Raw genomic sequence first — 14,338 nt, 5'->3', positions numbered from 1 at the left:
AACAATTGTAAATATATATCTGTGAAGAAAGACTCCTGAAATATCTTGTTTCAGGAATAGTTCATAGTGGGATCTTGATTCATCTCACTGTATTCATCTCACTTTGACAAGTGCTTTAGAGGCCATTGATTTCATGACATGTACTGTATAGGCAGAAATAAAACCAGATAGAGCTGTTTACCTGGTGCTGTTTTTTTATGGTTTGCTTACTCTGGGCAGTATAACCTTGATTTAACCATTAGAAGGTAGGTACATAGATCCTGTTCAAGGATGGTTATCGATAGTACTTAAACTACAAGGTCTCCTTAATTTGTGACTTTTTCAGGATGGCAAAAGAAGTTCTGTATTATGTGATAGAATGAAGCCTAATGGTGAACTATAATTAGTATATCTTAGGGTTCTGATAAAACTTCTAATTTATTTTAAGAGACATAAAAACCATTTTCTAAAATTTGATTCTGGTCTTGTTTAAATACATTTTTGTTCTCTTGATTTTAGCTTCTAAACTGTTTTTTTTCTACTCCCTGCTATACTGTGATGTCACAATTTTTTACCTGGGCTCTAATTTTCAGCCTCTACAATGGATGTACTCAGAGTGCACCTTTTATCACTTTTGTGAATTGTTAGAGATGAGTGCTTTCTTCTCTAATATTGCTAGAATTCTCATTTCTTAGTATATATATTTTCAAAGTGAATTTCCTCTCTTTGCTACATAGCACCCACCCTCTTTTTGTCTGCCCTGACCAATGTGGTCTTTTTATGTGCTGTGTTCTTTGCTATACTATACTTGGAAGAGGTGTTATGAACATTTGATTGTGAAATAGCTTCCTGATTGGGGTCCAAGCTGCAAAAGCACTCTTTTCTTTTTCTCAGAATTACTTCTTTTGTTAAGGCCATTACACATCTTATATCCAAAATGCAGCAGCAGATCAGAGGATGTTTCTGTGAAAATTTTTTTCTAATTAGTATTGTGAAAGTTGTACTCACTATGACTAAACCACCATATGCTAGATTATACTGCATTGCAAACAAATCTTAGTGGCTTAAAATAATAAATGCTGTACATCCATTCTTGTTGACCAGGGGCTCTGCTCATTCTAGTTAGAGTTACAGGCTGACAGGGGCACCATTTCAATATATGCTTTCATGATAGCCACGTTCAGAAGGAAATGTGGTAGATTATATGCTGACACTTAAAATTTCTGCTCCAAAGTATTGATACCACTTCTATTCATATTTTGCTGACCAAAACCAGTCACCTAGCCACACTTCATATAAAAGGGAGAAAATGAGTGGAAAAATTAGAGAGGGTGACAAAACATGAGAGACTCCTAATTCTGGGAAACAAACAAGGGATAGTGGAAGGGGAGGTGGGCAGGGGGATGGGGCAACTGGGTGATGGGTACTGAGGGGGGGCACTTGATGGGATAAGCACTGAATGTTGTACTATATGTTGGCAAATCGAACTTTGATAAAAAATATATAAAAAAAAAGGAGCAAGAAAGGGAGGATCCACTTGGTGTTCAGAAGTGGGGAGAACCAGACACAGCAAAAATTACAACTTTAATAGCAGATAAGAGATCTAAACCTAGTCAGGGTAAACAATATATTCAGTATCATCCAACTATATTAATTATTTCAGCAACAATGACAAGATTGGATATTGAATTAAAATTTATCATGGTGCACAACTCATGTATTTCTTGACTGAAATGGGTCTGATAAAGAATCAGGGTTATATGCTTCTTAAGTGGTAAGCTGAAGGAGAATAATAGCAACCCAAAACAGTAGTTCAAGGATGCAGTGATACTCAGTAACATAGCCAGATAACATGTTATAACTGTGGCTTGCTGGGAAACAAGTAGCAGATAGGCTAGTTGTACACAGTACCCAAAGATGAGTAGATATTTTTGAGCAAAACTTTGAGCTGTCCATAGTACCCACAGGGAGAAACCAAAACACATGTGATGCAAAAAGCAGGTGCAGTGGACTATGACAGAATCTTTCTTGTATAAGTACTAAATATGGAGTAACTCTTTGTTATGCCTCTTTTCTCCGTGGCCCCACTGGTCCCTCCACAGTAATCAGGAACAGTGGCATTTTCCCTGAGGAAGAAGGATCACAATTTAGAGAGGCTGTCTTCAACATGTTGCCAGGAGCACACATTCCTCATAACAATAAAGCATTAGAAAATAGAATGTAAAATGAGTGTAACCTTAATTAAAATCCTTTCCTGTTGTTAATTCTATAGTTAAAATGCAAAATTAATAGCATTTTTTCCCTGTCACTTTTAATGATTTTTGGAATCTTTCCAAACTATTTTTTTTTGTACTTACTGATGATGATGAATCAGATTAGACTTGCTAAAGTAGAAATGTTTACATTTCTTAAGAAGCCGTATGTTTCCTTCAATATTGGATGTGACATACTTGCCCTGTAATATATTCAGGTGGAATTGAATTCAAACTTGAAATGTGTTTACTTTTATATTCATTACACAAGCTCTAAAGAAGTTTGGCATCTACAAGAGTGCATTTTCATCTCGCTAGATGGGGAAAAAGTATTTCTAAAACATGTTACTTCCTCTGCTTGATTTTGAAATCACACCTTTCAGAAGTTCAGTTTAAGTTCATATTATCAGTAGATAGATTTTTATCTTAAAAAATTCTTAAAATTAAAAAAATAGTAGTCTTTTAAAAAATTGCCAGTTGAGTTTACTAAGAATTAAATCTTTTTAATTTACTTACTTACTGATTACTATTTTTACATGAGTTTAAGTGTTTAATTCTTAAATGTTTATAGAAATTGGAGATTTTTTTAATGGTTTATTTAGATTCTTTAGATAAAAGTAGAGACATTTAAAATTGTAATATACTCAAGCATATCGTTTGTATCACACTTATTCATGTTTAAATTGCTCTGACATCTTGCTGATTTTTCTAACAAAGTTAAACTGAATAATATTTATATCCATACATTCAAGTTTAGACAAGAAATAGTGGGAGGTCTGCTTTCTTTTTGTCTGAAAACTTCTGTGCTTATTTTTTATATGTTAATATAAAATGTACTTTACTATAGATGAAGCATTTTGTAAAAGCTTTTGGTAAAATGATTCCATTTGGTCTATTTCAGAGTACATAGCATCAGGTTTCTCTGTTCTTTCAAGATCTGTTTTGAGCATTCTTTTAGTTATATATTGCTATGCTATAAACCACCCTAAAACTTAGTGGCTTAAAATAACAAACATTTTATTATTTATGATTCTGTGGATCAGGAATTCAAGCAGAGCCCAGTGGGGATGGCTTGTCTCTGTTTTACCTGGTGTTGGCTGGGGTGGTTTAACTTGGGCTGAAGAATCAAAGATGGCCTCACTTATGTGTCTGGGACCTTGGTTCTGAATGTTGGCAGGGCATCTTGATTCTTTTCCAGATGTCTTGCCTCTTTTTGGGTAGTCTCTCATTTTTAGTTCTTTTGCCTGAGTTTCTTTACATGAAAGATGAATTCTGAAGGAACAAAAGCCAAAGTTACAAGACTTTTTAAGGCCTTACTCTTAATTGCACTGGCTCACTTGTGCACTGGCTCACTTGTGCCATATTTTACTGGTTAAACAAATCATGAAGATATCCTACATCCAAAGAGTAAACATACACTCTTTGATAGGAGGAGTGGTATAGTCACATTGCTAAGGAACACATAGGAAGGGAACAATTGTTGTGGCCATGTTGGAAAACAATATACTACAAACACAAATGAATGAGTTACATTTTTAAGGCCACTACTATATACTCCTTTGCCCAAATTATAACCTGGCAGTTCACTGTATGAATACATACTGTTTGGGATCTATTGAATGTCTCATGTCTCAGTAAATTAAGTGAATACTTCATCATTCTCTCTTTCAAATCTTTGTCAGTTTCATGTGATTTGGAGTATGCTTTATAAAATGAATGAATGCAGGAACATGGTTAGCAGTATCAGAGACATTCATTCACCAAGTATATTTTGAGTACTTTCTATGGGTTAAGTACAATTCCAGACATTGTATGTATAAGTAAAGATGAGTAAAGATGGTTTTTATTCCATGGCATTTGACTTATTAGTCACAACTTGTCACTCCCTTGAATTGATTCTGTGCTTTCAAAGCCTTGTCTAGAGGTGATACGGGTAGAATGTATTTCCCTGACCCTCTGAATTTGAGTTTGTCCATGGCTTTCTTTTGGTAGTAGCACAAAATGTGCTTATCTAGTGGGGCTTGACTTATTCCTTTTCCATCACTATGAGTAGAAACTGGGCCTCAGAAGTAATATGCATATACCAAAGCAAGGATTAAAGCCCAGCTGAATCCAGGGCTTGAGGCAGAACTAGCTAGGAAAGCCAGTTTCCATCAGTTGACTACCAGCAGACCCACAGATCTGTGAGAAACGTGATTATTGTTGTATGCCTTTGAGTGTTGTGGTTGTTTTTTTATATACAAAAGCTGCCTGAAACAAATAACATGTCATCTTGTAGGGAAGAAAGACATAAACAGAGAATTATACTACAATGCAGTACATGTACATAAGAGATCTTGTAGAAGGGCACTGATTCCATTTTTTTTCTGGGAATGTGTGGGTGTTCATGGGGCATGAAGATGATGTTCTAGAAGGAGGTGACACAATGCTGAGTCTTAAAGAAGGGGGGATATATGAGTTCACCAAGGAGAAGAAAATATTGCAGGCCAAAATTCAGTGCTAGCGAAGGGATGGGGTAAGCTCCAACATGGTGAGAAGAAAACTATAAAAGCAGTTCATTGTAACTGTTACGAAGAGACTCAAACCCTTAAATTGGCTTTGCAATGGATTCTAAGAGATTTATAAGCTGCTAATTACTAGGATTGACATGAACTATGTTACTCTGACTAAACATTTTATAGTACATGCTCTACTAAAATTAATATGAGTATGGTTTCATTGTTTCTGCCTTTATAAAAAATGAAATTACATTTTAGTCAAATATTTCAAATGCACAGTCAAAAGAGGCACAGATGTTAATGGTAGGTATGACTTAAAAGAGGAAAATGGCCAATTGAATATTAACAAGTGACATTACTTCTGGTATTTTATATAAAAATTATGGGGTAGTCTTCTTTTCAAATGGTAGCTTTAAAAAAGTTTGTAAGTAATTATGTTACATAGCATTATAAAGTTATACTAACAGGGAACAATTTTTAGCCCTTTGGGTAATGTGTTTGTTTCATAGGTAAAATTTTCCTATAATACTTTTAAAGCCAGTCTTACTTTATGCAGAGCTATAATTTGGCAAATGATTCCTTTTTTTTTTTTTTTCCGGTTAACTGGTTTTCTTCTTTTTTTTAAATGATTCCTATTTTAACTTTAATTTTAGAACTGAAGGGGTCTTTGAGCATCTTCTGTTGCTAATTTAGACCCTAATTTTATGGTCCTGCTGTTTAGCTATGTGAACTTGGGCAAATTTCTAACCCTCTCTGTACCTGAGTGTCCTCACTGGTAAAACGGGGAAACAGTTCTTACTGGATGTAGAGTCCTTGCGGCAACTAAATGAGATCTTACAACATGCTCTGTGCCTAAGCACCTAATAAATGTTAGCTACTGTTATTTTCATAATCACCATAATAACATAACTAATAATTACTGTTGTTAGTTAATCTTATGGTTGAAGAAACAAGAGGCCTGGAGAGCTTACGGGACTTGCACAAAGATGTACGCTTAGCAGAGTCAGAAGAATCTGAAAGAGATTTTGGTCAATGACTCCCATGTAGTGCTTTTCCCTGAAAAGCTCTTCTCTGAGGCTGCCCCTCACACCAAGTTTTCAAGATGTTTGTGGAGAAGGTGAAGAGTGATTCGGAAAACCACCACCCTGGTGAAACTGCCTCTAAACTGAAAAGACATGAATGACTAAATGTAGATATCAAAGGGATTGGTAATTGTCCCCAAATGTATATATGTAATCAAACACACACTAATTCAAATAATTGCATTATAATTAAACTTTTCTTTCTGGGAATTCTCCACTTATAATAAGCATTTTCACTTGCAGTTTCAAAGCTTTTGGTCAAATTCCAACAAAAGAGGTAGAAGATTTTCACATAAGATATTGGACCCCTTACTAAAGTTAAACAAAAGAGGCTGCTATTTAGTTTAAAGAACGTAGCTGTTGGCACTTTCAATTTTATCCAAATGACTGCACACGGCCCTACTTCAATTTCGTTATAAAAGTAAAATTAGAAAAGCTAAACATTAAATCTTATAAAGAAATATAATTTGATTCAATGTCATTAGAAGCCAGTGTAAAATAGAGAATCGTGGAGCTGGCTTAACTGCTTCCATGCTGAATAAAACATCAGCCCTTAAACCATTCACCTACACGCTCCCAGCTGTACCTGTTGAGACTCACTTTTATTCATTAGTTCAGTCATTTCATGGTATACCATTTTAAGGATACATATGTTTCCTATTAGCAATAATGAAATAATGGGGAATGTGTGGTAATATGATAGCAAAATTCAGTAAAAATTCTATTTGAACTTAATTCTGTGGGATATGAACATAACCCACAAAGGAGTACTCTGATCTACAGTGAAGAATAATTTGCCTACCGCTCTGGTTTGCAATTAATGAAAAGTCCTCAGGAAATCCCAATTTCTGATTAAAGAGAGTTGATTATGATTAATGTATCCAAATTAACTGCCAAAAAGGAAGCCACCTCATAATTATCTACATTGTTCCTTCAATTTTAAATTCCTAAGGCTATTCATATCTGTGCTTTTTTCTTTAATTCTTAAAGATGTATATTTGGTTTTTAACTTTGATTAGCAAGACAACAATTGTCCTTTGTTTCTGCTTGTAGAAAATATTCAAGGCCATATGAATTTTCTTTTCTCTCTTTTCCATCCTTCTCTAAAAAATAGTGTAACTGGTGTTTTCAGTAAGCTTGCATAATCCAGGGTGTCAACTTCATATGTCTTGGTCTAACCTTACAAGCACTGCCTCACTCAAGAGTACTTACTCAGCCATTGCACTGTTTTGCTTTCCTTGATACTTGGTTGAACTTTGGTGGAACTAAAGACATATTCTCAGGCAGATATGGCATGGAGGGCTACTCTTTCCTTTCTCAATTTAGCTCTCTAAGTAACTAAGTAAATTCTTGCAGACCAAATTTTTGTAGCATTATGTTCTTGCATTTTTCAGGCTACTTACAGATATATATGTGGGAAATTTAGAAATGTTGCATCAAAGTCTGTTAACTGGATGCTGTTTTAAACTGGAAGCCTTCCAAGTATAGCATTTATGTTACAAAGTATATGACTATTCTATTGAAATCACACATGTATTTTTTTTTTAAATTTTTATTTATTTATGATAGTCACAGAGAGAGAGAGAGAGAGGCAGAGACACAGGCAGAGGGAGAAGCAGGCTCCATGCACTGGGAGCCCGATGTGGGATTCGATCCCGGGTCTCCAGGATTGCGCCCTGGGCCAAAGGCAGGCGCCAAACCGCTGCGCCACCCAGGGATCCCCACACATGTATTTTAAAAGTGGTAAGAGGGTATTATAATTTGTCAGCTATAGTAGAGCAGGGGTTAGTCAAAAGAATTGATATTTACTAGTAAATCCAAATAATTCACTTGGCTTACAGAATATTTTTCTTCTACAGGAATTTATTTTAATATTTCAGTTACATTTTTGTCTTAATGTATTTCATGAGTCCAGGATTACAGTAGAAAATTTAAAAATGCAGATAAACAAAAAGTTTAATCAAAATCTCATTATCTAGGTACAAGAACCATTAACATTTTGGTATTTTGTCACATACACTTTTATATTCAAAAAAGTATGCATATATCACTTATTCTAAAGTAAGATTGCATTATGATAAATATTGCTTTGTAGATGACATTTAAAAATTTTATGGTGTAGATTGGATTTTTTTTCATAGCAATTAAAATATATCTATTTATTTTAGTGGCTGCATAATATTTTCTTGCATAAAAGTAGCATTATTTAGGTTGATTCTGTTTTTGCAATTATAAGTAGATTGTAAGGGACATCAATGCAGCTAAACTGTCATATAACTAAATAATCATTTCATTAGAAAATGTTTAAAAAATTGAATTTCCAAGTCACAAAATGGACTTTCAAAATATTTGTAATGGAAAAATGCTTCTGAAAAAGCATGTCCCAGTGTGTACTGCCAACAGTAGTATATGAGTTTCAATTTCCTAATAACCTTACTAATGTGATTATTTCAAGCATTGGACAGTTTTATAGGCTTGACATCTCATTGTTGCTTAATTATTCATTTGACTGTAGGTTTTAAAAAGTATATTGATTATATTTCTATTTACTTTTAATGTCCTTTAACTTTATATTTCTATTGTAGTGTTAATTATTCTTTTACTAGTTTGCAAGAGATTTTTACTTTCCCCTTCTCTTTTATAATATTGTAAATAATTTTTCAGTTTGATGTTTATTTTTAATCTTTGTTTCTTTTGTTTTCTGCATCAGTATTTAAAATGATTCCATACTCATCTACCAGCTATTCCCAATTATCTTCAAGTTCCTTTATTTCCAACTGTACTTTCAAACTCAGTTTTATCTACTTCATTCCAAAACTCAGTCTGAACCATGCTGCTAAGTATGCAACTTGCAAATGTAGGTAATCAGAAAGATGGTGCCCCTGAGAGGTAGAAAGAAGTGGTACAAATGAGCAAGTGTGCAGGAGAAAGGTGTCATTTCTTTGTAATTCTATGAACACATTTCAGGGATAGGATATCTTAAAAGTTAAATATTAGTTGATAACTATAAACTTAAATGTAAACTCTAATAATCAGAGGAACTCAAAGTGGTACATCATTTGAATTAGAAGCTCTGGTACCAGAAAGTGATCATTACAATGGGAATGGCAGGCAGTTTGGCACATCAAGGAAGAATATTAGATGAAGAAAATAGATCTGAACAAGAGCAGGGATAGAAGCATCAAACTTAACTATTCTTGGTAAGTGTTTCACCTATTCTCTGAGTGGAATTTGGGTAAAAAATTAACAACAGGCTTACAGAATATACTATGTTAAATATACTGTATTTACAATAATGTTTACATTTACTAGTTCATAAATGATATCATTTTTAGATCAAGGTATCCAATATCCAATATTTTATTCTAAATATCCAATGATTCTTAAATTATTTTTATCTCAATTAGGTCTGTCTTAAAGAACGTCCCTTCGTATTGCTACATTATAAATATCTAGGAGGACATTACCTGTTATCAGAACCTGGATTTTTGTGTCCAGCATTTGTTAAATCAGTAAAAAACACCAATTCTAGAAAGGTGACTTGAAGTATATTTCTGCTGGGGTGTGCTGTATGTGGCACAATCACAAAGTTAAGTGCCTGAGGAAGAAATGTAAATGATGTTTAATGCATGCTTATTCACTTTTTTATTTTCCATAATATGATTTGGAGATGCATCATTTGGATATCTATAAAATGCTGAAGACTGTAGGAAACAGCTAATGTATACCCGGAAGATGTGACTCCGTCACCCAATGAGGCACTTGCTGTTCTCGTCCTCAGAATTTGCCATTATTTCTAAAATTTCAAAAATCAATCTGGTATTGGTGATTTCTTCTAAAAAATATGGATAATCATAAATAAATTATTCCACAACCAGAATTAATTGGATGATAATGAAAATAGGTAATTTCAAAGTCTACTTTGTAATGTATTCACTGAATCAGTGTTACATCTGTTACCAAAACAAGCTAGAAATATCTACTTAATGTTGCCACCTATTTTCCCCATTTTTCTCTTGTTTTATTTGGAGAGGGAAAATGTCAATGAATAAACATCTGTAGCCTCATTAACAAGTCACTGTCACCATAACTTATTGAAGAGGAAATGCAGGAACCTCTCCTTGCTTTAGTTTCTTCATGTGTAAAAATGAAAATAATAATACCAATCTTATAAGATTATAATAAGGATGAAAGTGCTTATAATGTTGATAGACACTTAGCAAATATCAACAATATTAGTTATTATTGTCTTTATCATCATCATCATCTTCATCATCATCATCATCATGGCTTTTATCTGAGTTCTTCAGAAAGCAGACCTGAAACAAAGGGTTAAGAGCAAATGCTTAATTGGGGTGTGTGACCCTAGAGATATGTGCAAGAATGACAGGAAAAAGGAAGCAGAAAGAAGAAAGAGACAGTGCAAGGATATCTCATCAACTTGACCATTACTATAGGTTATTGGTTTCTTGGTCCTACAGGACCCCCGGGAAACAGTGTAACCATGTCTTGGGATTTTCTGTAGGCAGGGGAGGGGATAGCATATATCTTCTGTCTTCCATCTTGATTGGTTAATGTGTGCCCTGATAGAGTGTTAACCACCATATACTTCCACATTGTATGAATATGGGCCACAAGCAGATTTCAGTAGGATCCCACTAAGCAGAACCCTTGGGTACGGGGGAAGGAGACATATAATGTAGACTGAGACAAGGTGCTCCTTGGAGGCATCTACAGGAAGCTAAACAGAGTTTATATGGGACTGTCCCTGCCCAGGGACTGGAATAAGAGCCAGGCAAGATCAAGAGAATTCTCTGTGATGCCTTGGAAATAGTTATAAAATAATAATAATAATAATAATAATATCATTATCATCATCATCATCATCATCATCATCATCATCATCATCTATAGTCTAATTCTACTTCTAATTACCAGAATTTACCATTACTTATGAAAAAGAATAACAGTAGATGAAAGACCAAATTGGCTTAGGTCAGTTTTTAATTCTCCTTTTAACAAAGCAAATTGCTTTCGATGAAATATTCGTCTCTGCCATTAAAACATCTGGAGGAGAGCCCTATCCATTCTTGCTTCTTCAGTTGCCTTTCTTATCTGTCTTCTTTCTCAGAGCCACCATTTTGGTGCCAGAATCTATTATGCTATATATCAAACATTTTTATCCTTCTTGAGTTCTTGCTGCCCACGGCCCCTCTGGTAGTCAATTCTATATATACTGTTACTTAGTTGTTTTTCCTAAAATACAAATTTAATCCTGTTCACTACTTCAGATTCTACCTCCAATTAAACAAAATACAGTTGACCCTTGAACAACATGGAGGTTAGGAGCCCTGACTCCCATGGAGTTGAAAATCCACGTAAAACTTTTGACTCCTCAAGAACTTAGCTACTGTTGACTAGTAGGCTTACTGATAAAACAACACATATTTTGTATATTCATTATATACTGTATTCTTACAATAAAGTAAGCTAAGGAACAGAAAATGTTATTAAGAAAATCATAAGGAAGGAGTACCTGGATGGCTCAGTTGGTTAAGCCTTTGATTTTTGATTTTGGTTGGTTCAAGTCATGATCTCAGGGTGGTGAAATCGATCCCTGAGTGGAGCTCCATGCTCAGTGAGGAGTCTGCCTCTCTCTCTCTCTCTCTCTCTCTCCCCCTCTCCCTCTTCCTCACTCTCCCCTCTCCCTTGCCCCTCCCCTTGCCTACACACATTCTCTCTAAAATAAATAAATAAATCTTAAAAAAGAAAGTAATAAGGGAAAGAAAATACATTTATAGTATTGTAATATAAAAAATCCACTTGTTGGTGGACCTATGCAGTTTAGAGCCAAACTGCTTACTAGCCTTGTTAGTTTTTCCAGTTAAACAATGGAATATATCCTTTGTTTTCTGGAAAACTTTGGTATTTTCCCAAAATAAAGCCTTGGTATATACCATTCCATCTGTCACATGACTTATAGTTCTGTAGGGAGCTAAGTCATAGCTTATCTCTTCTGAGAACACCTTGGATTTTGCCTTGTTTATAAAATATCTACAGGCTTTCCCAGGTAAACTTTTGCTCTTCAACCTATAAAAATCTGTAAACTGCTTACAGTATTTATCATTGGTATCATTTATTTAGCAATCACAAGGTTTTTTTTTTTCTTTTAAATTTTTATTTATTTATGATAGTCACAGAGAGAGAGAGAGGCGCAGAGACACAGGCAGAGGGAGAAGCAGGCTCCATGCACCGGGAGCCCGATGTGGGATTCGATCCTGGGTCTACCAGGATCGCGCCCTGGGCCAAAGGCAGGCGCCAAACTGCTGCGCCACCCAGGGATCCCCACAAGGTGTTTTTATATTGAAATGAAATGGATTTAGTCTTTTCTTCTTCATGGACAGGGGCTGTAACTTACTTTTATTTTTCTTTTAAAGATTTTATTTATTTATTCCTGAGAGACATAGAGAGAGAGAGGCAGAGACACAGGCAGAGGGAGAATCAGGCTCCTCACAGGTGGCCTGATGTGCAACTCGATGCCTGGACCCCAGATGATGCTCTGAGCTGAAAGCAGACCAACCGCTGAGCCACCCAGGTGTCCCTGTGACTTTTCTTAGTGACTCCCACAACATAACACAGTGCCTCTGTGTAAAATTTAGTATTTCTGATGTCAGTGGGTTTCAGAATTTTCCAACCTTGACACTATTGATATTTTGTGCTGGATAATTCTTTATTGAGAGGGCTGTTCTGTGCATCATAGGATATTTAACAACATACCTGGCCTCTGGGTATAAGATCCAGTTTATGATAGCCAAAAATATTTTCAGACATTGCCAGATGCTCTTGGGGTAATTCACCCCTCTTTGAAAACCAGTGGGTTACATGAAAAATTAGTGAAATTCAGCATAACGAGGGTTTGGTCCAAGAGAAGCAGTGTTTATTCCATTTAGACATTAGTTGACCATACTTCTCTTAGTAACATTTTATCAAAGTGCAAAGTGCCTTTTCTGTCTTTAATCTTCTATACGAGATTGAATGGTTGTCATTTCTATTCTTTCCCAGGTTTTCTTCCTCTCTGGGTCACCTAAATTTTCTTCATCAAGCTGTTTCATCCTAATTAAAACTACCTATCACCTACGCCAAGCTATTCCCTAGCAGCTATTGTTAGAAATAGATTGGAAGGGAGTATAAAACCAATGTCTAATAGTGTGTGTTAGATTTTTGTCATCCCTCACATCTAATGAGTCACTGAGTTTTAGCTTTCCTAAATATTAAAAAAATCTTTTTAGCTTAACTCCTTTCTTATAAAATTGCTCTATTTGAGTCTACTATAATGTCTCACTGAGATTGTTGTTCTACTTTTTGGCTCTGGTATTTCTGTATGGGAATAATAATCAGGTATGATATGTTGGGAAGAAAAGGTATCTGGGGGACTTGTCTTAAAGCTACCTTTTCTTTTTTTAAAAATATTTTATTTATTTATTCATGAGAGATACACAGAGAGAGAGGCAGAGATGGGCAAAGAGAGAGAAACAGGCTTCCTGCAGGGAGCCTAATGTGGGACTCAATCCCAGGACCCTGGAATCATGACCTTAGCCAAAGGCAGATGCTCAACTGCTGGGCCACCCAGATGCCCCTTAAAGCTGCATTTTCTTAAATTTTTATTTATATTTTAAGTTAGAGATAAAAAAATAAAGATTTTTCCAAAGATATTTCTACTAAAAATTTACTAGGAAAATATAGTTGTCTATATAAAAATATTATTAGTAGTAGTATTTACAATCGTAGTAGTAACAGATAATAGTTGTAATATCTAGATAATAAGTAGATAATAGTTGAAGTAGCTTTATTTGAGGTGGATAGTGGGAACAAATTACTGATGAAATTAGCTACTCCTTGGTGTCACCATGGCTACCATCCATTTGAGTGTCCACATCTACCCCATCATTCACTCTTCATTTCTTAGTTCTGGGCCCTTGGAGGGTTAAGGGGGGGATTGGAGTAAGAAGGCCATTTGCTCAGGAGACACATAAATGTACACGCATATACACAAATATGAAACTAGATAGTCATCATACAACTTTACATCTGTGTCTTTTTACTAGATGTAGTGACCCATGGTCTGTGAATTTTTGAGTTTTATAATATGCTTTGAATAGCACTATTTTATACAATTGATCTTTTTGTATGTGTGTTAAAGTGTTGATATTTTAAATGGAAATATTTATTTATTTAATTGAAGTGTAGTTGACAACACAATGTTACATTAGTTTCAGTTGTACAACATAGTGATTTAACAACTCTATACATTATGCTGTACTCACCACAAGTGCATCTGCCATCTGTCACCATATGCTATTACAATACCATTGACTATATTCTCTATGCTGTACCTTTTATCCCTGTGACTCAGATTCATTCCATAACTGGAAGCCCGTACCTCTTACTCCTCTTCACTCATTTTGTCCATCTCTCCGTCTCCTTTTCCTCTGGCGACCATCAGTTTGTTCTCTATATTTATGAGTTT

The 14,338-nt window shown here is 35.0% G+C and overlaps 1 protein-coding gene and 1 long non-coding RNA gene across 8 annotated transcripts in view; one reads left to right on the top strand and one right to left on the bottom strand.

The window, feature by feature from the left end:
- The window catches only part of LOC140621491 (uncharacterized), a 291,722-nt gene that overhangs the window by 46,995 nt on the left and 230,389 nt on the right, over positions 1-14,338 (top strand). The window lies entirely within an intron of this gene.
- LOC140621490 (uncharacterized) overlaps positions 1-14,338 on the bottom strand; it is a 41,115-nt gene that overhangs the window by 11,298 nt on the left and 15,479 nt on the right. For 2 of the 7 annotated variants that reach the window (XR_012021208.1, XR_012021209.1), the window contains 3 exons: positions 9,279-9,409; positions 5,701-5,894; positions 3,232-3,503 (listed from right to left, as the gene is read on the bottom strand). Coding sequence is in view for 4 of the 7 variants with exons in the window: in XM_072806584.1 (XP_072662685.1) it covers positions 3,224-3,503; positions 9,279-9,409 (411 nt within the window). In the remaining 3 variants the exon portion in view is untranslated. Of the gene's footprint in view, positions 1-1,683; positions 2,106-2,336; positions 2,435-3,208; positions 3,504-5,700; positions 5,895-9,278; positions 9,410-14,338 lie in introns of those variants that run through there. The other 5 variants (XM_072806584.1, XM_072806588.1, XR_012021207.1 and 2 more) reach the window with 4 other exon arrangements.

This window comes from Canis lupus, chromosome 30 (genome assembly GCF_048164855.1).
Source record: "Canis lupus baileyi chromosome 30, mCanLup2.hap1, whole genome shotgun sequence".
NCBI lineage: Eukaryota > Metazoa > Chordata > Mammalia > Carnivora > Canidae > Canis > Canis lupus.
This window is presented reverse-complemented; position numbering and strand designations above follow the sequence as displayed.